Here is a 26,361-nt window from a genome sequence, read left to right on the forward strand (position 1 = left end):
TACAAGAGCTGGGGTACAGGCCAGAGGCACGGGAGGGTGAGAGGATTCACCAGAGACAGAGCGGGGAACAGAACAGGCAGAGAGATGAAATACACTGCAGAAGGGAGCAGCAGGCATGACAGGAGAGGTTGGTATCTCCCCGGGAATCGAACCCGCACTGCAGAGGCTGCAGACAGCTTCACAGTGCCGCGCTCAACCCGCTGCACCACTGGGGAGGCCCACTGTCCTCTCTTTAAATGAAGTTGCTACTGAAGAAAACACAACTGAACAGAACTTTCCAAGATGCAGCACCCACCCTCCCCTCTGTGCAGGGAACCAGGGATAGGAGTGGGGATAGGTGTCTGAACCCTGTGGGGACCTGAATACAGGCATTGAGGGGGTTTGTTTCTGGGCTCTGCAGTGACGGGGTTGGCTAATCTAGTTTCTTTCTCTCTCCCTCTTCAGCCACTGCAAAGATGGAGTCATGAGCTGTGATAGCAGAGCCCCACGTAAGAGTGACTGGAAGGGTGGGGCATGCCCCCTGGTGGGGTTATGGAGAGGAGAGGAAGGAGCTTAAGGACAGATCAGAAAGGGGAGCGCCCACCCCAGGTCTTGCCCCACACTGAATCTGCTGCATTCCTTGCCCTCCAGGAAAGACTCTAGGTTAGAGGGTCTTTTCCTAAAATCAGTCCCACCCACAGTCTCACCCTAGTGGCTGCTTCTTGAATAGAGGCCAAGATTCTGTATCCTTTGGGGCAATTGGGTGGAGTGTCTGGACAGTCCCTTGACCTTCCCTGGATCTTGGATCACCTTAGTCTGAGCTGTCACATGTCTACTGAGGTGACTGCACAGCCCAGGTGGGGGTCACATTGATAGTGAGGACAGCCTGGGCCTTGGGGACTCTCCCAGCAGTAGAGATGGGGGAGGGGTCACAATGGTGGGTCAGCCTGAGAGGGCCGGAGGAGGGTCCGACAGGGGGTTGGAGCCTTCAGAGGGGCTCCAGGATGGAGGAGGTCACTAAAGTAGAGGGGATCAGGGAACAATCATGTTACCCTGTGGGTTCATTTCTTGCCCAGCCCTCACTAGCTGTGCAGTCCTGGGTTACTCACTTCACCTCTCTGAGCTTTCGTTTACTCTTGTACGTAACCTAGATTCCTGGATTCTCCCCATGTCTTGTGTTTTCCTTTTAGTCACTTCTGTGGCCATTTCTTTTTCTCTGCTCCATCCCAGGCGGGGCATGGCACTCCACTCCCTTTTATCAGTTTCCCTAAAAAAGATCCCTTGGGCCAAGTATGAGAGTGCATGGGCAACTCAACTGAAGGCTTAGGAGTTAGGTTTATGCCACAGAAAGACAGGCATTGGGAAGCTGACATCTCTGTTATGTCTTTGCCCCGTCTTCCACGCTGCATGACTGTGCTCTTCTGGTCCCTCTCCTGGTCCCTCCGGGGCATCCTTTCCCTGTATTATCCCTTTTGCAAGCAGACGTGGCAGCTCTCCATTGTATGAGAAAATGGGATCTGGTAATAGATCTCTGAGTTGAGGCAGCATTAAATAAGCGGGTGAACGTGGAGTGCCAGAAACAATACCTGGGGGGAGGTGCTGTCTTGGTGGCAATGATGGTGGCTGTCCTGTTGTGTGACAGTAGCGCCCCTCCCTCAGGTTGTGATGTGTATCTGGAATGCACGGGACACCTTGGAGCAGCCAGACAAGAAAGCGTCAGAGCCCCATCTGGGTCCCCACGTCTCTTTAGCCACCCCAGGTCCACCCCAGGCCCAGATGTTCCTGGCACTCTGCTTAAGTGTCCCAGCTCTCCTAAGTGCCCTCCCTTTTCTCTCGCAGCTGCTGCCTGCCCAGCGGGCCAGATCTTTGTCAACTGCAGTGACCCGCACGCAGACCCTGAACTGAGCAGAGAGAGGACGTGTGAGCAGCAGCTGCTGAATCTCAGCGTGCCAGCCCGGGGCCCCTGCCTTTCGGGCTGTGCCTGTCCCCAGGGGTATGTATCCAGGATGCGAGGGGCTCCTACTTCTGCTGCTGGCAGAATCAGGACCACCAGGTGGGGTGCAGGGTGGGGAAAGCCTCGCAGCCTTACAGGGAGTGACAGTGATGGCCGGTGAGGAATTTAAGCAGGAGCAGGAGCAGGGTGACCCACCCTGGAGTGGCTGCCACTGGGCTCCGCTTCTTCCCCACATGTGACCTTGGACAAAGAAAGCCTCTGCCTCTTTGAGGTTCAGTCTCCATCTGTAAAATGGGAAGAAGAAGAATACCTACCCCTGACCTTTACTGCTCACATTGTTGTGAAGAGTAATGAGGTACCAAAGTGGAATCAGTGAGAGGGGTGCGTGGTACACATGACACGCACGGGGGATTGAAGGCTGTGAGAGGGGAGACCCATCCTGTGGCTCTTGTGCTCTCTCTGCAGTGGTTGGATGGGAGCCCTTGGGTGGGAGGCCAGTATCCCTGCAGCACTCCAAAAAGAAAGGCCCACGTGGTGGAGAGTCTCCCTCCGGGGTGCCCAGGAAAAGCTGTGAGATTCCCATGTGGCTTCTCTACACTGAGGTGGCGGCTGGGGTCCAACACCCCACTCTTCGGTGCTCATTCATGACTCTGGTCTCACCTCAGGTCTGTGGGAGAGAACAGAGGGGCCCCTCATGCCATGGCTGGGAGGCACAGGGCTGTGCCCGTCAGCCTTGCAGACACCAGGGGGTCAGCCAGGAGCCTGACACAAGCCTGGCAGCAGGGGAGGTCAGGGTGGACAGGGTAGGCAGGGGAAGGGCCAGTCAGGTGGAATTTTCCTTTTATGAAGAACTGTATAATTTTTTCCTTCAGTCCCAGAGTGTCCCTGGGACTCATATGAAGAAGCTGAGGCTAGAGATAGGGCAGAGGGAAGTGGTCTGCCCAAGGAGCCATGATGGCTTATTCTAGCCTTCCCATTTGGCCGGAGTAAGACCAGCCGAGCTGGTTCTTGTGAGAGTGAATGAGCCAATGACTGCAAAGAGCCAGGCACTGAGGAGCAAGCGCTCTATAAATACCTGCTTCCTTTCACTTCTTAGTGCTGAACCCCCATCACCTCTTGGGGTATTTGCCCACGGCCTGATGTGCTGTATCTCATGCGCAATGAGGATGTACACACATTCCACAGGGGCTTGTCAAAAGGAAACTATCATAGTCTAACTTGTAAAGGAAGGATAAGCATTTCCTGCCATCCTGGAACATCCTCTTGGGAGCCAGGATAGGGCTTCCAGTGATGTCCAAGAATTTTCCTTAACCTCTTCCTGGAACCCTGGGCCTCATAGTCCCCATGCCAACTCCAAACTGTTTTTAAGACTCTCTTGGTGCTGTGAATTGCTCCAAAGGACTCTGGGGCCACTGCAGGGGTCTGCCGCTCCAGATTTCTTTGCATCTGGGTGCTGAGCCAAGGGTCTAGGGTAGCTCAGTGTCCTGAGCACAGACTCTGGAGTCAGACTTGGATCCTGATTCCATTACTTGCTGGGTAAATTAGTAAACTTCTCCCTGGTCTCAGATTCTCATCTGCAAAGAAGCCACAGAGTAAGCACTCGATGTAAGCAGATAGCATTGGCTTCCTTCATTTGAAGTCCATGCACTTGCAAATGCCCCCTGAGAGGGTGCCTTAACAAGTAAAGAGGGTGCTCTATGGATTGAGAGCACCTTGAGGACAGAGACCTCAAGTCGTGGTAGGTGCCTGTGTGTCTGCGTACAGTAGGTGCTCAGGGATGCAGCCAGGCCTGCAAAGACAAGGAGGGGGCTGAGGATGGTGGGCAGCAGGAAACCCCCTGAGGAATTGGCAAGAGACAGGACCTGGGGCTGAAGGTGGGAGGTGGTGAGCCAGGCCATGGATGGTGTCTGATGCAATTGTGAGGAGAGGGGCAAGAAACCGCTATTTGTTGTGTATCTACTAGGCTTGAGGCAGTGTGCCCAGGTCTATAATTAAATTTTCATAATGACCTTGGGAAGAAGATGCCATTATCCCTGTTTACACATGAAAAAAATAGAGGCTTTGAAAGGTTAAGTGGTTTCAGGGAAAACATAGTGGATTAATCACATTCTTTTTGTTTTTCCTGCTTCCTCCCACAACCGCAATGAAATGTTAGTAATGGAGTAAAAAATAGTAGAAATCCCCCAGGGACAGGGAGAACAGGACAGGGGTAACAATGACAGGAGATCAATAGAGTTTGAAGAAGGAATGAGAATGGATGTGTAGAAACTGACCTTGCAGAGTAAGGTTAATGGCTGATGCCTCCAGAGGGGAAAGCAAAGAAGGAGCAGTACCAGGCATCTCAGGGACAGGCTGGTGGGAGGGAGGCAGGAGGATGAGCTGCTGGTCTAGGTCAGGAAGTTAGTTCCCAGTCTCCTGGCCCTCAGGAGAAAGGTGGTAAGCCTCCAAAGAAACCCAATCAGAGACTTTGATCTTGGGAGCATCAGGAGGGATGTGCTGCAGAGAGAAAAGACTGATTAAGTGCAAGTCTACTGGGACCCCAGCCCTCTTCATGGTGTTTCTTAGAATAGAGGGAGGCCTAGAAGGTTTTGCCTCCCAGGCAACAGAGGAAAGAGGATTTTCTTTTTTAATTGGCTAGGTCAAGAGGAAAAAAAAAACGAATGAAAACAGATATTTTGGGAGCTCCCCAACAAAATTGTGGGTCCCCCTCCATAAGCTTTGATATCTCACTTTTTTCCCTTTTAATTTTACAAAGTGAAGCCTAATTTATATGCAGTAAAATGAAGATTATAAGTATATAGTTTGCTAAACTTTGATAAATTTATACCCTCTTGTGACCCACCCCTCTACCAAGCTGTAGAATTCTTTCCATCACCTCAAAAAAAAATCCCCTCATACCCTGTTTCTCTTCCTAGTTGGTTCCTTCCTCACCAGAGGCATCTAGCTATTCTAGAAAGTCATGTAAAAGAAACATACTGTATCTGTCCCTGATATCTGTTTTCTTTTCCCTACCATGTGTTTTTGAGGTTGATCCACCTTGCTGCTTTTGCTCATAGTTTGCCTTTTCATCACTCAGTAATATTCCAGAGTATGAACTTAACAATAATTCATTTACCCTCTCAAATGTTGAGGGATTTTTGGGTTGTTTCCAGTTTGGAACTATTTTGAAGACAGCTGTGTCTTTCTCTTGAATGAACACTGCAAAGTGGAATGACTGGGTCTTAGGGGAGATGCTTATGTAACCACATAATCCAAAATACTTGTTTGGCTTACAGTCTTACTGGATGAGAATTCAGGCTGTTCTGCATCCTCACCAACACTTGCTGTTTTCAGTCCTTTGGGTTTTTGTTACTTTAGTAATACATGGTCATATCTTATTATGGTTTTAATTTCTGTCTCTCTAATGACTTAAAGTGAGTACATTTTTGTGTACTTTTTGGTCATTTGTGTATCTTCCTTTGTGTAGTGTCCATTCAAGTACTTTACACATTTCTTTTCTCTTTTTGATTATTTTTTTTAATTGAGTTATAGAAGTTCTAGTTGCAAGTCCTTTATCAGATACATATATTCCAAATATTTTCTCCTGGTCTATGGTTTGCCTTAATATGTGTCTTAATATACCTAAATATCTGATAAGAAGTATTTAATTTTGATGCTGTCTAATTTATAATTTTTTCTCTGTGATTAATACTCTGTGTTCTGTCTAAGAAATCTTTGCCAACTCTAAGTTTTCAAAGATAGTCTCCTGAGTTTTCCTTTAAGGGCTTTATAGTTTTATATTTTTATAGCTTTTATATTTGGATCTATAGTCTATCTAAAATTATTATATTTTGTATATATTGTAAAATAGAGTCAAGTTTAATTTTATTTTGTCCAATGGAAAGCTAGTGGTTTTAGCCCCAATTTAAAAAAAGACTTTCTTTTCCCCATTAAATTGATTTGGCACCTTGATGAAAAAAATCAATTGACTGTATAAATGTAGGTTTATTTCAGGATTCTCTATTCTGTTCCATTGATCTGTTTGTCTATTTTCAGGCCAGTATCTGAAGCTTTATAGTAAGTTTTGACATCAGAAAGTGTTGGTCCTCCAAGTTTGTTCTTTTCCAAAGTTTCTTTCTTTCTTTCTTTTTTTTTTTTTTTTGGCACTTTTAAGTCTTGACATATCCATATAAATTTAACATAAGACTGCCAGTTTCTATGAAAAAAGCCTCGGATTTTTACTGTGATTGTGTAAAATCTGTAGCTCAATTTGGGGAGAACTGGCACTTCACACTAGTGAGTCCTTCAATCTGCAGTTGTGATGTTATCTGTCCATTTGATGGATCTTCTTTAATTTCTCTCAGAATGCACATAGTTTTCATTTAAAAGTTCTGCACATTTCTCATTAATATTTATTCTAGATATTTGATTTTTTGTTGTTGCATAGCCCATCTAGATTGTCAAGCTTATTAGTTAAGCATTATATCTAATATTTCCTTATTTTACTTTTAATATCTCTAAGATATAGTGCTGTCTCCTCTTATTCCTGATATTGGTAACTTGAGTTTTTCCTTTTTTTTACTATTCAGTCTAGCAAGGGGGTATCAATTTTATTGAACTTTATAACTTCTAGTTTCATTGGTTTTCTCTATTTTACTTATTTTCTGCTCTTATTTTTATTATCTCCTTATTATTCGTTTTGGATTTAATTTGCTCTAATATTTCTACTTTAGATCTTTGATAGTAATTCTTTATTATTTTCTAATATAACTACTTAAATTTATAAATTTTCCTGTAAGCTCTGTATTAGCTGCACTCTACAAATTTTGATATGATGTGTTTTCATTACCACTATTGTAATTTTGAAGTATTTGGAGATTTTCCTTTTATCTATTCCTGATTTCTAATTTAATTTCACTGTAATCAAAAGATATACTTTGTATGACTTTAAGCCTGTGAAATTTTTTTTTTAATATTTGAATTTTATTTTATTTTTTTTAAATAATAAATTTTATTTTTATATTCCCCCATACAACTGCACATGCCCCATTCTTTTTTTTTTTTTTAATATAGAGGCATGTTTTCTTTCTTTCTTTCTTTATTTGTTTGTTTTTGTTTATACATGCACTGGGTACAGTCAGAAGCGCGGGAGGGTGAGAGAATTCACCAGAGCCAGAGCGGAGAACAGAGCAGGCAGAAGGACCGAAGTACACTGCTGAGGGGAGCAGCGGGCGGCAGGAGAGGTCTGTGCGCCATGTGGGACCCTCCTCCGGTGGCCTGGGAGCAGCCGGGGATCGAACCGGCGCCGCAGAGGCCGCGGGCAGCTTTGCAACCCAGCGCTCAACCGCTGCGCCACCGGGGAGGCCCCACATGCCCCATTCTAACCCCAATCCCTCCCCTCCCGGCCCCCCCCCCAAAAAAAAAAGTGTCTCCGGTTCATAGTTTTTTTTTTTTTTTTTAAAGATTTATTTATTTATTTTATACAAGAACTAGGGTACAGGCCAGATGCTCAGGAGGGTGAGAGGATTCACCAGAGACAGAGCGGGGAACAGAACAGGCAGACTGATGAAATACACTGCTGAGGGGAGCAGCGGGTGAGACAGGAGAGGTCTGCTGTGCCATGTGGGGCCCTTGCTGGCCGGCCGGGATCGAATCGGCACTGCAGAGGCTGCAGACAGCTTCACAGCAGGGTGCTCAACCACCTGTGCCACCAGGGGAGGCTGCCAAAGCAAATTTTTGAAAAAGTCACATGCTATTTTCAAACCAAAACAAGATGCTGGTGTTTCTTGTTTTCCCCATCACTTCCTCTTTGTTTTTTTTTTTTTTTAAATAATAAATTTTATTTTTATATTCCCCCATACAAATGCAAATGCCCCATTCTGACCCCAATCCTTCCCCTCCCACCCCCCACCCCCCAAAAAGTGTCTCTGGTTCATAGTTTTTTGCTGATTTTGATTTTCACTTTCTTATAGTTATTCATTTTCCTGATCCCTTATTTAAGTTTTCTAGATTCCTGCTATGAGTGAGACCATCCGGTATTTTTCTTTTTCTTTTTGGCTTATTTCGCTGAGCATGATCCCTTCCAGCGCCATCCAGCATTTGGGCTGTTTCCAAAGCTTAGCTATTGTAAATAGTGCTGCTATAAACATAGGGGTGCAGGTGTTCTTTGGAATTGATGTTTCTGTGTCCTTTGGGTAAATACCTAGGAGTGGAATTGCTGGATCCTATGGAAGCTCTATGTTTAGTAGGTCCAGAAATCTCCACACAGCTCTCCATAGTGGTTGGACCAGTTTGCACTCCCACCAACAGTGCAGGAGAGTTCCTTTTTCTCCACAACCTCGCCAACATTTGTTGTTGCTAGTTTTTTTAATATGTGCCATTCTCACTGGTGTAAGATGGTATCTCATGGTAGTTTTGATTTGCATCTCCCTGATGACAAGTGATGTTGAACATTTTTTCATATGTCTGTTGGCCATTTGCATTTCCTCTTCAGAGAAGTTTCTTTTTAGCTCTTCTGCCCATTTTTTGACTGGGTTATTTTCTTTGTTGTTGTTGAGTCTCATCAGCTCTTTGCAGATTTTTGTGATCAGTCCTTTATCATTAGTGTTGTGTGCAAAAATGTTCTCCCAGTTGGTGGGGTTTCTCTTTGTTTTTGTTATTGTCTCTTTTGCTGTGCAGAAGCTCTTTAATTTGATGTAGTCCCAGCTGTTTATCTTTGCCTTCACTATCACTGCTTTGGGTGATGTGTCTGTAAAGATGTCTTTGATATGCAGATCACGTAGTGTTTCACCTATATTTCCTTCTATGTATTTTATGGTTTCAGGTCTTATGTCTAGTTCTTTAATCCATTTTGAGTTGATTTTTGTGTATGGTGTGAGGTAGTGGTCAAGCTTCATTCTTTTGCATGTAGCAACCCAGTTTTCCCAGCACCATTTATTGAACAAACTTTCTTTGCTCCAATGCATAGTCTTTGCTCCTTTGTCAAAGATTAGTTGACCATAAATCTGTGGGTTTATTTCTGGATTTTCTATTCAATTCCATTGGTCTGTATGTCTGTTCTTGTTCCAATACCATGCAGTTTTGATGATTATGGCTTTGTAGTATAGTTTGAAGTCTGGGAGTGTGATGCCTCCATTTCCTTCTTTTTTTTCAGTAGAGCTTTGGCTATTCAGGGTTTTTGGTGGTTCCATATGAATTTCATCAATAATTGTTCTATTTCTTTGAAGAATGACATTGAAATTTTGATTGGAATAGCATTGAATCGGTATATTGCTTTTGGTAGGATGGCCATTTTAATAATGTTTATTCTTCCAATCCATGAGCAGGGGATGTCTTTCCATTTCTTTGTGTCTTCTTCTATTTCTTTTAACAGTGTTTTATAATTTTCTTTGTATAGGTCCTTTACCTCTTTTGTTAGATTTATTCCCAAATATTTGATTTTTTTTTTGTTTTGATAATAAAAGGGATGGTTTTTTTTTTTAATTTCTTCTTCTTCAGATTTATTGTTTGTGTATAGGAAGGCTACTGACTTTTGCGTGTTGATTTTGTATCCTGCCACTTTACTGAATTGATTGATAAGTTGAATTAGTTTTTCTGTGGAGTTTTTGGGGTTCTCTATGTATATTATCATATCATCTGCAAATAGTGATAGTTTGACTTCTTCTTTTCCTATTTGGATTCCTTGTATGTCTTTCTCTTGTCTTATTGCTCTGTAAGCCTGTGAAATTTATTGAGTTTTTTATGGTCCAGTTGCCTTGACATCCATGTATTCTTATAAGTAATGTGCATTCTGCTATTGTTGGATAGACAGCCCTTTAATTGTCAATTAAGTCAAGAGCATTTTCAGAGTTGATTTTTTTTTTTTGCCTGTTTGTTCTATCATTACTAGAGAGGAGTGTTGAAACCTCCAACTCTAAGTGTGAATTTTTCTCATCCTCCTTTTAGTTGTTTGAGTTTCTGCTTCCTTTTCTTTGAAGCTCTATTATTGGTGCATGTCCACTTAGGATTGTCATATTATCTAGATAAATTGACTTATATTATTATGAAATATCCCTTCTTATCACTGTTAATACTACTTGTCTTGAAGTCTATTTTATCTGATGTTAACATAACCACTCCCTCTTTCTTATTAGTGGTGTTTGTGTGGTATTTTCCCCCGTCATTTTACTTATATCTGTCTTTATACTTCAGTCTTGTTTTTTTCAAATAGAATATAATTGGGTTTTGCTTTTTAAGCCTATGTTAGTATCTACCCTTTAATTGGAGGGTTTATACATGCATTTAAAGTAATTAGATTGGTTGTAATATGACCTTTTTATTATTTCACATCTGTTTATTTAATTGGTCTTTGTTTTCTATTCTGTGCTATTTTCTTTTTCTTTTGGTTAAGGTTTTTATTTTTTGTATTCTATTTTATCTCCTTTATTTCATTATACCTGTATATCTTCATATTTTTATTTTGTGTTTTTTCTAGAGATTATAGTGTTTTTCCTTTATCACAGTCAACTATGAATTAATATTTTACCACTTTATATATAGTACTCACAACAGCATACTTTCATTTACTCCCTTCTTGTTCTTTGTGTTGTTATTGTCATGCATTTTACTACTGTATATGTTAAAAACCCCACAGTTCATTGACATTAACATTGCCTTAAATCATCAATTATCTATTAAAGAAATAAGAGAGAATTTTGAAAATATTTACCAACATAGCTTCTGTTTTTGTAGTTCTTCATGTCTTCAGATCTAAGTTTAGATCTTACCGAAAAACTTCTTTCAACATTTTTGTTAGTACAGATCTATTCATAGCTCCTCAAGCAGCTTGGGTAAGTGGACCAGTGCCCGTGTCAGTTGGTTTGTTAGTATGCGGCTGGTACTTAAGAGACACTGGCATTCAGATGACCAGGGGTTTGTCTCTGGTAGAGCTGAACCTTGTTCCTGATAGATGACTAAGACTTCATAGCTGGATCGAGTCTGTCTGTGTTTTTTCCCATATTAAGGTATCTCTGAACCCAACAGAGCAACAGGACTGTGGTGTGTGGTCAGTTCCTCCTATGGTAAATGCTGACAGGTCCCAAGGGCATCTTGTGGATCCAGGCACCTCCATAAATGGCAGGTTTGGGAGGGCAATCTCCTGACCACCTGTTTGCTTGTCCCTACAGCCTGCTCAGACATGGGGATGCATGTTTCCTGCCAGAGGAATGCCCATGTACTTGGAAGGGGAAAGAGTATTTCCCTGGAGACCAGGTCATGTCTCCCTGCCATACCTGGTAAGTGAGGACCTCACCCAGGCTCTATTTTTTAATGGATATGGAATGCAAGATCATGACCACACTAAAGCACCATGTTCGTATTCATGGTATGTGTTTGTGTGCTCTGGAGGAGTTTCTGTATGTACAAGTGGAGGCATAGAAAGAATTTTGGGTTTTGTGAGTATTTGCATGAATATGAGTATGTTCAAACAGATATATGAATATGTACACTTGCATATTTGTGATCATGACAATATGTTTGCATATTTATGTGAACATGTAAGGGTGGGAACAAATACAAAACACATAGACTGCATATGTGAATGTACTTGTACAAGCTTGTATATGAATAGGTGAGCATTCATGAACATGAAGGTGTTAGCAAATACATACAATTTTGAATTTGTATATCTAGACAGGTGCATTTATATATATTTGTGTGCATGTTCACTTGGTATAGGGACATATATGTGCAAATGTGTATGAATATGTGAATGAGTTCCAGGGCTGTGAGAGATCCTCCAGGACCCAGCTATATCTGTAGGACTGAGGCATCCCTGCCACTGCCCCAGGGAACCAAGATTCAGGGGACCCTGAGCCCGATTCCTGGACAGTGATCAAAGCACATCAGTTAGAATCGTGAGGTTAAGATGAAGAGGGGAAAGAGACAGGACCAGGACCCCTCATAGAGGCTGCCTAGCTCATTCCACTGTAACCTACTTCCTATCTGGGACTCACATCAGAGTCCAGTACTGTTCACAGAGTTCAGGAAGGGCACAAGATCCTGGGTAGAGTAGTCTTAGGTCAGACAGGCTGTGTTGGTTCCCAGTTTGGTGTTTCACAGATGGGTGTGTTCTGTATCGCCACTCCCAGCCACCAGCTTTGCTCAGCTCTCATGTCCCTCCTATGCTGTAAGGTGAAGAAGATCTAGAATCCCCAGGGATTCCTCCTGCCTTAATGACTTGCTCCTCTCCTGCTTCATCCTACTTGTTTATCAAAATCACCATGCTGGTGACATCCACCTTTTGCACCTTTATCCAAGCAGACGAATGTGGCTGGAGGAACACTTAGGCTACTTGGTCTCGTGTTAAATTCATGACCTAGGACCTCAAAAAGCTGACCAGCCTTTGTGCTGTGTTCCCTGGTGTTTATTGTCATTCCCCCCCAGAAGACTTCCACATGAATAGATCTGGATTCACTCTCAGTTCCACTGCTTATTGGCTGTGTTTTCTTTAACCTCTCTGAGCTCCTGTGTCTCCTACATAAAATGGGGACTCACATTTCCCCCCTCCAGGCTTCTGTTGGAGGTTGTGGGCATTTTTTGACCCTTGGTCCTGGAGCCCAGTGGTTGTGTCATGGATATTCAGGGTGTGATGGGGATGTGCCCTGCAAGCTGTTCTGGATGTGTATGTTTCAGTGTCTGCCAACAAGGCTCCTTCCAGTGTGCTCTCCATCCCTGTGCCTCCACCTGCACAGCCTACGGTGACCGGCATTACCGCACATTTGATGGGCTCCCGTTTGACTTTGTGGGGGCGTGCAAAGTGCACCTGATCAAGGTGAGCTTCTGGACGTTCTGTCCAGCTGGCTCCATGGGGACCAAGAGCAGCTGAGGCTGAGGACCTGTCAGTGCATGTTGATGCTCTGGACTCCAATCTGATGCATAATTGGGGGCATGCCTCTCTGCAGGATCTTTTCTTTCTCTTGTTTCATTGAGTGAACTTATTTTCTCCTCAGAGCACATCAGATTTCAGCTTCTCTGTGATTGTAGAAAATGTAAACTGCTACAGCTCTGGCATCACCTGCAGGAAATTTATTTCCATTAATGTTGGCAACTCACTCATCATCTTTGAAGACGACTCGGGAAACCCTGTAAGGCCCAGTGCTGGCGATGGTTGTAGAGACAATTTGCAGTTTAACAGGGTGGAGGGGGCTAAGGGCTGGTTTCCTTACATAAGTTTCTCTTGGCATGCCACTGACTCAGAGTCAGGAGTACAAAGGTCAATGTAAGATTCTGGGGCTGAGCAGTGACTTGTAACCAGGCCCAGTTGACCCAGATGATGGGGGACACTTGGGCTTCAAGAATGACCATCTTTGTCCCCCTAGAGTCCTGAGAGCTTCCTGGATGAGAAGCAGGAGGTTCACACGTGGCGAGCAGGGTTTTTCACACTGGTGCATTTCCCACGGGAGCACATCACCCTCTTATGGGACCAGAGAACCACAGTGCACATCCAGGCTGGGCCACAGTGGCAGGTAGTTATGTGACCAGTGACCCCCAGGGGCCCTGTGCTCCTGCCTGGGGCTGAGCTGAATCACACTGATCTAAACCCTTCTGAAGAACCAGGAGCATCATGCACTCCAGCCCATCCTCCCCCACGCTGCTCTCTGCCCTTTCTTCTCTGACTCTTTTCCTACCGTTCTTCAAACCGTGACTCCGAAAGTCACTTCTGACCCCTGGCTTCTTGAAGATCCCTCTGCCCATGGTTCACCCTTGGTGTGCCTGCAACTGACTGTGTTGTCCTCTCTTTTCTCAGGGCCAGCTGGCAGGACTTTGTGGGAACTTTGATTTAAAAACCATCAATGAGATGAGGACCCCAGAGAACCTTGAGTTGACTAACCCCCAGGAGTTTGGTAGCAGCTGGGCTGCGGTTGAGGTAAAGTCTCCCCAAGGTGACTGCCTCCCCTCACCCAGATGGACTCTGGCCAACACTTAGAGAAGCTGTCCTTAGGTCATGGAAGAGGGCTGCTTGCTTCCTCACAGCCTGCAAGAGAGAGGCTCCAGCAAGCTGGCTCTGTAATCATATGCAACATAATCATGCAGCATAATAGCACCCCTCCCCTCTTAAGTTGGTTTGAAGCAAGTCATGAGTCTCCCACTCTCACTAAAGGGGAGCATATTAAACAAGGGCATGAGCACCAGGAGTGGGTATCAGAAGGGGCACACTGAGTCTATCTGCTATGTCAGGCAACAGGTTTGGGGAATAGGGAGATCAGTAGCTCTGCTTTTGCCCATCAGTGCCCAGACACCCTCGACCCCCGGGACACGTGCGTCCTGAATCCTCTCCGAGAAACATTTGCCAAAAAGGAGTGCAGCATCCTGCTCAGTGAAGTGTTCGAGACCTGCCACCCTGTGGTAAGTGCCCTGGCCTCGCCCTCCCGAGTCACCATCCAGACGCCCACTCCTTTCTGCCCTGAGACCCCTAGACCTCAGGAGGACACCTCAGGTGTGGATGGGGAAGCTGCCTCTGCCCTCCTGGCCTCTGACCTGCTTAGAGAAGTCTGTCCTGTTTCCCCAGATGACCAGGGACAGAAAGCCAGTGTCCAGGCCTTTTCCAAGCCTCACTCGTCCTGGCTCTTCCTCCATCAGGAAGTTAGGTCTTCTGAACAGAGAACCTAAATCCCTCATGCCCCGGCATTGGCCACTGCCTGTTCTGACCACACTGGCGACTGGCACTCAGCTCTGCACAGCACCTCCAGGGCCTACACAGGCCGGGATTATCTCGGGCCCTGACAGGCGGTGCATGCTTCAGCTCCCCATCCAATGGCGCAGGGAGGGAGAGTTTAGTGGGCAGAGTGAGGTTTGCCTGGGCCATCACGCTCTTGTTTCCCATAGTCACCTTTCTGCCCTCACAACACAGGCAGCTAACCCCATCCTGTGCTCCCTCAGGTTTATGCTGCTCATGAGGCTGGGGGCATCTGCCAAGAAACTGCAGGGCTAACCTTTAGGATCTACCCTCTGACCTCTGACTTCTGATCTTCTCTAGGTCGATGTCACTTGGTTTTACTCAAACTGCCTGACGGACACATGTGGGTGCAGCCGGGGTGGTGACTGTGAGTGCTTCTGTGCCAGCGTGTCTGCCTATGCCCACCAGTGCTGTCAGCACGGGCAGGTCATTGACTGGAGGACCCCGCGCCTCTGCCGTGAGTGTCCAGACCAATCACCTAAGGGGAAGGGGAGCCCCCTTGTGGGCAGGACTGTGGGGTACCATCCAGCCAGCATTTACTGAGTGCTTACTATGTGCCAGGCATCAAGTGTCAGTCACTAAATTCTTACAGCAGCACTATGAAGTTGGATTCTATATTCCTTTCTTGCAATTGGAGAAATAGGTTCGAGAGAGAGAGAGAGAGATCAAGTAATATGCTCAAGGTCACATAGTTTAGTGGTGGAGCCAGAGCTCGTCTTCGGCTAGTGTGCAGACACACTAGCTGCACACCTGTGTTCTTAACCGCTTTGCTGGAGGAACTAGGACCCTCGGGTCCCAGGCCCAGTGCTGCCATTTTACAAGCTGGGCACCTTAAGCAAATTAACCAACGTCTCCAGGGCTCAATTTTCTCATCTGAAAAATTCGCAATAGACCTACCCTCACAGGTTTATTGTGAAGATCACACTGGATCGTGAATATAAAGGCCACCACATCAGAAGTGGCCAAACATACCAGTTCATTTAAAGCAGTGGTGGTCTGCAAACACTTTGGGTTGCACACTCCCATCAGGTAAAACTATTTTGGCACACATGCATGTGCACACATGAATACATGTACATAGATACACCATTACTAGTGTAAATGTACATCATAAAACTGATGGGAATGTAAATACTTAAAAGATTAAATAAAACCCATAGAAGTTTAATTAGTAATGAATTAAATATCATTTTCCTGAACATCAGTGATTCTCCCTAGTGCAAGCACACCTCACTTCGGGGGTATATTGGTTCTTACACAGGCCTTGGTCAGTCTGGGTTCAGACCCAAGCTCTACCACATGGAGTGACCTGGGGCATGTTCCTTCCACTCTGAGTTGTAGCCAGAGCTGAACAGATCTGTACTTACCTGGCAGGATGCTGTGAGATTTAAATGAGCTGTACCTGGAAAGCACTGGGCAGGCACAGATGCTGTTGCTGACTTTGTGGTTGTTTTGCATGGATGCTTGGGGGCTGGCACACCCTGAGCCCTGGGGGCTCCTGAAAGAATGACCTTGGGAAGAAGATGGAACAGAATCTACCTCTGGCATCCCTTTTCCCTGCCCATTTTCCCCGAGACCCTTCCACCCCAGATGCACTGTGTCCTCAGTAGTCTGCTACTTCCTCTACCTCCCTGATAAGTCCCTCAGGAAGAAGGAAACATATTTACTGAGAATTTGCTGTAATCATATGCAACATGAACATGAGCATGTGCCTGGCCCTGTGCCTTCTGTGCATGAACCCTTGTACTGATCATGACTGAAGAGAGGCAGGTGAGGCACTCCCTGGGGCACAAGATTTAAGAAGGCACCAAGGTACATCATATTTTAAGCTGATAATTAAAAAAAAATTCAAAATGAGTGCTAAAATACCATTGAAGAGAATATCAAAGGTTTTTAGTAATGACAGGATAAATGTTACTGATTTTTCCTATGTTTTGGCAAAGTGCTATCGAAATCTTGTATTTTTAACTTGGGGCTATCTGGGCGTATTTTGTTTGTTATGGATATTTTACATTACTTTTAATATTTTTTAAATATTGCATGAAAAATATTATGAATCTTGATTACTGGGATTTTTGCTGCCCCCTTGATTGTTTTTTTTTAAATCTCATCCCTCAGGTGAACACTTGCTTTACCCTAATCCAGGCCCTGTCAAGTCTACAGGGCCAATATTAGTGGTGAGCCCATGTTATAAAGGAGAGTGCTAAATTTCAGAGAGGTCAAGTAATTTGCCCCAGTACACACAGCTGATAAGGGGGAGAGACGGAATTTGAACCCAGGTCTGACTCCAGAGGGCTGTCTCTTGAGGACTCTTCTGGGTTACCTCCCAATGACCTGGTACACACTTGCAACCAGAGACTCAATCTTCTAACTTCCTAGTTCAGTCTTCTGAGTCCACCCATGAGGAAAAGCAGGTACTTTCCCATCGCCACATGGCAGGTCAGTGTCCTGACTGCCTAGTGCACTGCCTCGTGCTCTTTGCAGAAGGCGATGCAAATGCAAAGGAGTAGTGTCTGGGGTTTGTAGTGTGGGGAGTTGGTGACTTTCCTAGACATCCTTACAAGAGAGGCAGACCTCTCCTCAGCCTTTATCCCAGGTTTACCCAACTATATCCTCATAACTTGCTTCTGGTTTTCAGCACCCCATGCAAGATCCCCAGCTCTCTCCAGCAGACTGAGAATTCCATGACTGAAGAGCCCGGGGAACAGGCTGTGGTGCTGCCCTGGGTCACTAGAGGGCGTGCTAAGCACATGTTTGGTAGAGCTTGCCAGAGCTTGATAAAGGATGTGGCGCAGAGAGGCCTGAAAATCTTTGGGCCCTGGATGCTCCTGGTCCCTTCCTGCTCAAGGCTCTTGAAAGGCTGACTTCTATCTTGTGCTTGCGTTCCTCTGGAACCTTCTACAACACTTCTAATTGGAGCTTCCGCCCCATGGAAGCCTTTTGGGGCCACATAAAACATCTTTCTGGCCAAGATTCATTCACTGAAACATGCTAAGTGCCTCCTCTAGGCCAGTCTTTGATTCTTGTTCTGGGGGCACAGAAAGGAGCCATTGTATTCCTTGCACCTAAAGACATCCTGATCCAATGGCCATGCCTGACTCTGGGAGTTTGGGAGGCAGGCCAGGTTCAGCCCTTGGGGAAGGATGGAGAGCTGTCTGTTTGTTCCAGACTTCTCAAGAAGTCTCTTCTTTCACTCTCTCTTTCAGCATATGACTGTGACTTCTTTAACAAAGGTAAGTCCACCCTCCCCAGGTGGAGCCTTGGGGACCAGGGCACCCTGATGCCACAGCAGCACAAGCCAGCCTGAGGCCCTGCTGGCCCTAGATGAGCCACGGCAGGGAAAGGCCCCCATCATGCAAAGACCTCTGATGGTGCAGGGCCCAGAGGTGCCTGGAACTCTGGTCCCAGCAGCTCCTGCAAGCCCACATCTTCCCAGGGAACCTGCTCACCCATGACAGCTTCATTAGGAAGCAAAAGCCCATTTGCACCAATGTGCAGTGACCTTCATAATCTAGCTCATTGCACATAGTCTTGGGTTTCCTGCAGCTCTGAGTTAGCAAAGCAAATGCACACTGTTCCTTCTAAGGATGGTGGGGCAAAACCTGTGGACTGGTTCAGCCTGCCAGATTCATCTTCAAATTTAGCCAAGGTCTCGGGGTACCAGGATATGCTCAACTTCTGCACTAACTTGGGTGGAAGCATAGGTCATGACTAAAAACTTAAAAACCACAGGGAGGTCCAGTTAGAACTAACTTATTTAGTTGATTCTTAGTCATTAAATTGCTGGGCAGTGGGCAGTGGGGGGAGGTGGGGACCCGCTTCCCAGAAATGGTTCTCAGCATTTATCTCTGTCCTATTGGGTCAGACCTGAGCAGAGTTAGATACTCATCAGGTCCTTGGTAGAAGTCACCTTTGACTTCCGAACTCTCTTCTCTCCCCTCCGGGCCCCATCCAACGAGGAGCAGGTCCATGGGAAGAGGCACAAAGCTTTGTCCTCAGCTACTTACATTATCAGATTTTGGTTTGAGGAGCAGCCCCCTTGGAGAGAAAATAGTGAGCAAAGCAGTGGAGAACAGACTAGAGACAAGGGAGCGTTGGTGGGGGGGGGGCGGTCTGTGAGATGAGTGGACCAGGGACTGCAGCTTTGCCACACTGTTAGCCCCTCAGGGTCCCTGGTGTCCCCATATCTTTAACCCCTAAAGGAATGAATCCGTAATGAGCAATTGTAGCCCCTAGACAGGCAAGGTCTGCCTTACATCAGGCAAGACATTTCAACAACACAGCTCTGAGCAGAGATTTCTCTCTTCTGTGGCATTTTGGGTGGCAGAAACTGGCAAAGGACAAGCTGTTTCTAGCATCCTCCACCTACCCACCCACCCATCCATTTCTTGCCCTGATCTTTTCCCAACACTTGCTGTGGTCTGGGTCCCTGCTGGGTGCTGGGAAATCATGGGGAGGGAGAGCTGTCACTGTGTTGTGCCAGAGCAACTCACTGGCTTTCTCCAACCAATTGTGTGTTCCTTACTTGTTTGGTTGGTAGTTTGCAGTTGACCACTTGTGGGTGTATTTACACCAAAGCCACAAAGCAGGATTCGGTTTGCTGTTTGTCTGAGAGCTGGTTGTTAACTATTTACCTGCGCAGTACTGCAAACACGTGCACCCAGGATCAAAACCCTCGCTGTAAACCCAGTGACCAGTGAGTGGCTGGTAGAGCACCGAGGAGGAGGGATGACGTTATGCATGGCAAGAGAGGGGGCAGGGAGAGCCTCAGCAAGAAGGTGACATTTAGGCTGGGCCCCAGAGATGGAGTGGGTGTCTGCCAGACACACAGCTGGGAGGGTGACTCTGAGTGGGTGGGGCAGCACAAGCGGAGACATGAGGTAGGACACAGCACAGCTCTTCCAAGGAAAGCCGGAGCAGTTCGGTGTGGCAAGGCCAAGAGGACAGGGAAGAAGGAGGGGTTGAGGCATGAAGGTCCCTGGAGTCAAACTGGGCTCTTGGATTATGTCTGAGGGCAGTGGGGTGCCATAGTGAGTCTCAGCAGGGTCTGGCTAGAAAGGTGACTTAGGCACCCATGGAGAGGAGGTACTGGAAGGAAGGGGACACTCCAGAGGCAGGAGCTCAGTTACAGGCTGTTGTCATTGTCCAGGAAACCCAGTCCCTGCTCTAAACTGACACCTGCAGGGACCCATGAGATGCAAAAGGGACATTTGTTTGAAATAAGTCAGCGCTAATGTCCCCAACGAAGCTTGAGTCCAAGCCTTCCGAGCCTTCATCCCTTAGGTTTTGGGTGGGCAGAGACCAGGCAGCCCTAAGTAGTGCGATGGCTGCACTGGAAGAGTCTCAGGCATTGGACATTCCCATGGAGGGACATTTGGGAGGCCCCATGTCCTCCCTAAGTGGTCTTGTTTCCAGGCTCCCTATGAAACAATTTCATTCTCATCAGGGGCTGGCAGTTCCTGTCTCTTCCTTCTCATTAACAATCAAGGTCCCTGGGCTTGGGGTGAGGGGGTGACCATGAGCACCAGCTTGACATTTACCCTCTCCCCCACTTGTAGCAGGGGTGGGAAGGTAGTGTGGGAGTTGGGCAAAGGCCCAGGGAGGCTGACTGGATCCCTTTTCTCCAGCACTAGGTAAGGGTCCCTACCAGCTGGCCAGCTTGGCAGCTGGTGGTGCCCGAGTGACTGTGAAGATGGCAAGTGGTTCCATAGCCCTAGTGAGCACAGGCAACACGGCGCCTGGGGACATGGTGAACTTCCTGCTGACCGCTGCACTTTACAAGGCCAAGGCCCATGGTAAGGCCCACCTCCAGCCCTGGTGGGGGGAGGCAGACCCTAGAGGAGGGGAGAACACTGAGGCCCAGAGCTGTCTGCCGCACTTGCAGAAATGAGGGGTCTAACAGGGGCCCTTTTCCTATTTGATACGGGGCTTCTGGGTCAGCCGTTAGCCTCTGTGATGACCAGCAAAGCTTCTCCTGTGAATGGAGCAATGATCCCCTCCCTTGCTGACCGAACAACCTTTAGTGGGCCACGGCCTACAAAGACACACACAGCTGGAATCATCCATTGCCTCTGGGTGTCAGAACGCCCCAGCCAAGGGCAGAATAGTCTTTGCTTTAGTGGGCTCTGTCTTGTCTTTGGAATTCAGTGGTATCTAAGGGGTGGCACTGATTTCTGTCCTGTTGGGCCACCTGGCCTGGTGTAGAGTGAGCCCTGAGGCCAGCAAGCCTTTGTGGGCCTGGGCCAGCCAGCACCTCAGTTCCCCACTGTCAGGAAGTCTTCTCATCTCTGGCCATTTGGGAGGCACCCCAGTGTGTGTGATTCCTGTGATCAGGGTTTCTCCCCACAAACCCTGTTGGCCCAGTTCATCAGTATCTTCCTAGTCACAGGAATGGGCCAAGCTGCCAATCCTAGCATCCGCTAGAATCTTGAACCAACACTCTCCTCAGAGAGTTCAGCTCCAGCTCAGAATTTAAGTTCTAAGATTCTCAGGGTCTCTGGTTGATCTATTTTGGAGGCTCTCTTTACCCCTTCCCTTCTCTCCATCTCTCTCTCTTCTCTCCTCTCCATCCCTTCTTCCCCTCCCTCTCCACCTCTCTCCTTACCCCCCTCCATTTCCTTGAATCCTAATCGCATGCAAGGCACAGAACTGGGCCCTGGGGACTCAGGGGTGTAGCAGACACCAGGCCTGTCCACCACAAGTCCTCAGGCCCACCCAGGAGACAGAGATGGTCAAAGGCATTTACAATGATGAGCATTTGGGAGGAGTTCCTCACTCAGTCTTGGGGCCATGAGAGGCTTTTTAGAATAAGTGTTGTTCTCTGGAGAGGTGAGAAGTTGTCAGGAAGGAACTTATATGCCAAGCTCAGGAGTTGAGTCTTTATCCTGGGGGCAATGGGAAGCCATGGAAGGCTTTAAGGGGGGACACCCTACTTCCTGGTCCTCAGCTGTGGTGACATTCATGTGAGCCGAGGATACAACAGGAGGGGCCGGGCACAAGGAAATCTGGGGCCCTGAATAGATAGACAGAACAAGCTGGGGTTTGGGGATTTGCCAGGTTTCAATGAGCCCAGCTAGGTCTACCCCACACAGATCCCACAGGTCCAGGGCTGGAGCCCAGAGAACATGTGTAGGTTGGACTCTGCTGTCCTATCTCCTGTCTTCACAGGAGACCTTGGTCCCCATGGGTCTCATTGTCCCTGTGTCCACAAATATGTGCCCACAAGTCTGGCATGGAGTCTAGCTATGTGTTGGGGCAAATAATTTAATAGCCCTACGCCGCCTTGCAGGGTAAGTAATACGCATATGTGACAGGCTTGGCATAGGGCCTTTTGTATAGCCCCTCCCTCTGAGGTGGCCCCAGTTTCCCTAGGAGGGACTCCATGGAGTCCCTATTATCCCTCCCTGGATGGCAGTGAAGAGACATGAGGTACCTGGAGGAAGAATTCATTATTAATGTGAATAACAATGACTGCTTTTAATCAGTGATGCACGATGTGCCAGACACATTGCTAAGCAAGCCCTCTACCTGCTGATTTTATTAAATTCCAAGAGAGCTCTGAGAGGCAGTGAGTTCATTCACTCAGTAGCTAGTATTTACAAGGCCCACTTCATGCCAGGCACTGTGCTAGGCACTGGAGAGCCTAGAGGGAAGCCAATAGAAGAACAAAAGTCCCTGTCCAAACTGGGGGTGAATAAACATAAAGAACTAGTAGACTCCTTAACAGGTGAGAAGGTGATGATGCTGCTGTCTCCACTTTGTAGATGACACCTAGAACCACAGTGATGGGGGACAAGGGGGGTGGGTTTGGAGCCAGGCAGGGTCCCAGGATCTTAGCCACTGCACTTTTAGCCCCAGAGATGGGCCCAGGGAGTGGGTATGGTGCAGCACAGAGGCCAGAGCACTGGGGCCCACCCAAGGCCCGCCCCTCCCCCTCCACTCACACTGGCTGTGCGACTTCAGTCAAGTCACTTCCTCTCTCAGGCATCCTTTTGAAGACTGACATTAACCTGCATCAAGTTTCTCAGCCATTTGCCTTGAAGCCACAGAGGAGAGGCTGAAACCCTGACCTTGAGTTTCACCTTAAGCACTCAAGTGACTTTCACCTTTTATTCTCTAAGTTCTATTTCTTTTTTAATCTGTTTGGGGAATAGCATAGCATAGCTTGGATAAAGGATTGGAGGCAAAAGGCAAGCTCTTCTCTCTAATGAGTGACGTACCCTTGGTAAATGACTTAACTGCTCTGGGCCTCAGTTCTTGCTCTTGTAAATTGGAGAAATAATAGCACCTACCTTCTAAGACTGTGATGATATTGCTCTGAGGACAGTGCTCAGCACATGGTAAGTACTACAGCAAAGTGAGCTATTGTTAATAAGTAAGTGTCCCCCATCTTCAAATAAAATGGGCCCTCTAGGGAGACATGCCAGGGTGTCCCTTTGGCACATCCTATAAGACATGAAGACCCCCTATAAGATATGAAGACCCCTGAGAATGAGAGAGGTTCAGGCCTAAACGATGTCTAAATCCTCCTCTCTGAAAATTTCTGCTCTCACAAATTTCCCATGCTCCAAGGTCCACCTCAAGGAACACCCTCTTCACAGTCACAAATCTTACCCAGAAGACCCCTTTCCTTCCACTGTCCAATACCCCAGATGCAGTACAGGATGGGGGAGTGGGAGCCTGTGTCCTCAGTGGGCCCTATTCCAGCTGCCCACAAGACCCAGGCCTGACTGAGAAAGAAGCTGGACTTCACACCCTCTGGGGCGTTCTGGAGAAGAGTGATATTGCTGCAGGGCAGACTACTGGGGTTTTGCTTTATATGACATTAAAACTACTGGAAAATCAACACCCCCTCTTGACTAGACCTCATTTGCTGGACTAAAATATTGGATGGAGAACAGAAAGTTCCCACTAAGCAGATGGCCTGTCACATTGGAAAGGTCATAAGACACCATTTTCAAGCAGGACCACAGAATCTGGGGATCGGGAAGGTCTTGAGGAGTATCTCTTTTGCGGTGGTTGGGTGCTTCTGACCCTCCTTGTCCCCAACCCTAGACCCAGGTTTCCTCGAACCCAGCACTTCCTAGTCAATCATTCACCCCAGCATAAACTTCTCCCATGGCTGAGGATGCTGGCTGTGCCTGGGGCTGGGCAGGATCTAGGCTGTCCCTCCTCATCACCCCCCACCCCTTAAAGCTCCCCATGGCTTCCCACTGCCTTAGGATAAAGATCCAACTCCTAAGCAAGCAGCTTGATCTGTCCTATTCACGACTGTATCTCTGGTACCTAGAAAAGCACCTGGAACACATTGGGGACTCAAAAATGTTTGCAGTAAGAAGATAGCAAGGAAGATAGATGGAAGGAAGACGTGTGGGAGGAGCGAATGACAGAAGAAAAGGAAGGAAGTTCAGCAACTGGGGTTTCTCTAAGTTTCCACTTCCATGGAAGAAGAGGTGTGCACAGAGGGGCAGCCTGCAGGCAGAAATAAGTGGGTTGACACAGTACCACCCCAATTTTTGCCTAGGATAAAAATAAGGCCAAAAAGTGATGTCTTAAAAGATTTTAAGGTGAAAAAAAAAAAAGAAAGAAAGAAGTGGGTTGAAGGGCAGAGCAGAGCATGGACAGACCAGGCCAGGTAGTCCACAGGGTGTGTTGCTCTCTGGTGGCTGAATGCAGACATGCTGGGCTTCTACCCTGCATCTGGACCTTGGTCTGTACTGACCTTACCCTGGCTCTTTGCAGACCCAGATGTGGTATCCCTGGAGGCAGCAGACAGACCCAACTTCTTTCTCCACGTCACAGCCAATGGGTCTCTGGAGCTGGCTAAGTGGCAGGGCAGCAATGCCTTTCATCACCATGCCTCCTTTGCTCTGCACCGGGGAACATGGCAGGAAGGCCTGGTGGCCCTGGAGTCCCTGGCAGTGCCCGGGTCCTTCCTTCACGTGTCGGGCCTCGTACTGGCCCTGCAGCTGTACCAGCACACAGAGGCGTTCCGCCAGGCCACGCTCTTCCGCCTCCTGGGTAGGTGACCCTCTGCCATTATACTTGTCCCCTCACTCAACTGCCCTTTCTGCCCTCCCTCTACTTGACCTTTCCAGTTACCCCCAAGTGATAGAATCTTCACTCTTCTGGCCCAGGGAGGCCACCTGGGTGCCACTCTTGAGATGGAGGTGGCCAGACCTCCATGTTGGTGACCTAAGGAGCCGTGGGCAGTATGGCTTGGGACCCAGCCAGCTTCCTGGGTCCTGGCCTCTCCCAAAGGCCAATTGCATGGTCTAAAAATAGGGCGGCCTTTGTGGAAGTGAAGTGAGAAGTGATCATGGCCACAGCTTGCGTAGCCTGCTGACTCAAGTTTCTTGCTGATGGGGGCACATGTCTACCCTGTGCACCGGGCACACCAGGCTAAGGAGCCAGCGGTCTCCCCTGGCCCCCTGGGAGCCCCAGGACCACAGGTAGTGATGACATAGTTCTATACTCTTTCTAACCAAGGCCAGGGGGTTCCAGGGCTTTGCCATCCCCCTGCCAGATGGGTCTATCCCAAAGGTGTTTGTTCTCTGCCTGAACCCTGGAGGAAATGATCTCAGTTTCTTTACTGCTCCAGGCCAACTCTCTGTCCTGCACGTGCACATGCATGTTCGTGCCTGTGAGGCCCCCTTGTGCTGTATGAAAGAATCCATTGACATGTACACACATAAACATTTGTCTGGCCAGGTTGTTTTTTTTTTTTTTTTCATTTATCTTCTCCCTGAAAGCAGGGTTGAGCCAGTTGATTCTCACATTCAGCAGTCCTCTATCGAGCCCACCAATGAACTTCACCCAGGGCACAGGCTCCACTGGCTGTGATGGCAGGACTCGTGTCCTTCCCTGAGAGGCCCTGAGGCAATGTGGACTGAGCCAGGCTTGGAAGCCACACAGCATTTTAATTTGAATCCTGACCATGGTCCTTGGTACCTGGAGGGGAAACTCCATTTTCTTAACATTGTTTCTTCATCCCATGTAAGTGGGGTGTCAGCCTCAGAAGATGGTGGTCAGGATAGATTGCTTCTCACAGCCTTTGGTCTGGGCCGAGCACATATTGTTGTTGGTGATCCTCAAAGGTAAGCTCTTGGCTATGGTCTCAAGAATCTTGAAAAAGCGTGTTTCTTCACAGTCAGTGGCAGTGTGGCGATTGCTGGGGTGGGGATTGCCCCTGCAACCTGCTGTGAGACCCGCTCACCCCTCCCTGCTCAGGCCATGGTCTCAGAGACCCCATCTGGGGTTATGTCTTACCTTAAATCTCCCCTCTCCCCAAGGCTACAGCTTTTCCTGAGGATCCCTCATTTGTCAAGCCACAGGGTCTTTTTCAAACAAGTCTTCTCTGGGAATATTTGCTCTTCCCAGCATCTTCTGTGCCTCAATTTCCTTGGCTATGAAATGAGGATAGTAACAGTGTTGGGCATCGAAACCATGGGATTACCGTGAGGATTAATGGGATAGAATTTGTGAAATATGGAGTGGCTGCTGCGATTATTTCTGGTCCCAGCTACTAGGGAGACAAGGCCAGTGACCAGGCAAACTACATGCTCCAGGTCCTGAGACTGACTTACAAGAAGGCTTCTTCAAGGAGGTATCCTGGGAAGAGAGGGCAGAGTTTGCCAAAGAGCCTCTTTCTTCCTTGTCTGGGGCCAGGTGCCCCTAGGGCCTTGGGCTGAGATGGTAAGTGGGTCCCCAACACCTGATCACACTGCTCAAGGGA

At 47.4% G+C, this 26,361-nt stretch overlaps 1 protein-coding gene across 1 annotated transcript in view; it reads left to right on the top strand.

Moving 5' to 3' along the window:
• The window catches only part of OTOG (otogelin), a 76,393-nt gene that overhangs the window by 24,940 nt on the left and 25,092 nt on the right, over window positions 1-26,361 (top strand). Inside the window, exons 22-33 of the mRNA XM_037521977.2 lie at window positions 445-488; window positions 1,819-1,972; window positions 11,077-11,184; window positions 12,584-12,722; window positions 12,901-13,035; window positions 13,270-13,416; window positions 13,698-13,817; window positions 14,180-14,296; window positions 14,928-15,084; window positions 17,834-17,860; window positions 20,255-20,422; window positions 24,369-24,647. Coding sequence (XP_037377874.1) covers window positions 445-488; window positions 1,819-1,972; window positions 11,077-11,184; window positions 12,584-12,722; window positions 12,901-13,035; window positions 13,270-13,416; window positions 13,698-13,817; window positions 14,180-14,296; window positions 14,928-15,084; window positions 17,834-17,860; window positions 20,255-20,422; window positions 24,369-24,647 — 1,595 coding nt within the window. The remainder of the gene's footprint in view (window positions 1-444; window positions 489-1,818; window positions 1,973-11,076; window positions 11,185-12,583; window positions 12,723-12,900; window positions 13,036-13,269; window positions 13,417-13,697; window positions 13,818-14,179; window positions 14,297-14,927; window positions 15,085-17,833; window positions 17,861-20,254; window positions 20,423-24,368; window positions 24,648-26,361) is intronic.

Source organism: Talpa occidentalis, unplaced genomic scaffold (assembly GCF_014898055.3).
Source record: "Talpa occidentalis isolate TD23 unplaced genomic scaffold, MPIMG_talOcc4v2.1 talOcc4.3, whole genome shotgun sequence".
Classification (NCBI taxonomy): Eukaryota; Metazoa; Chordata; class Mammalia; order Eulipotyphla; family Talpidae; genus Talpa; species Talpa occidentalis.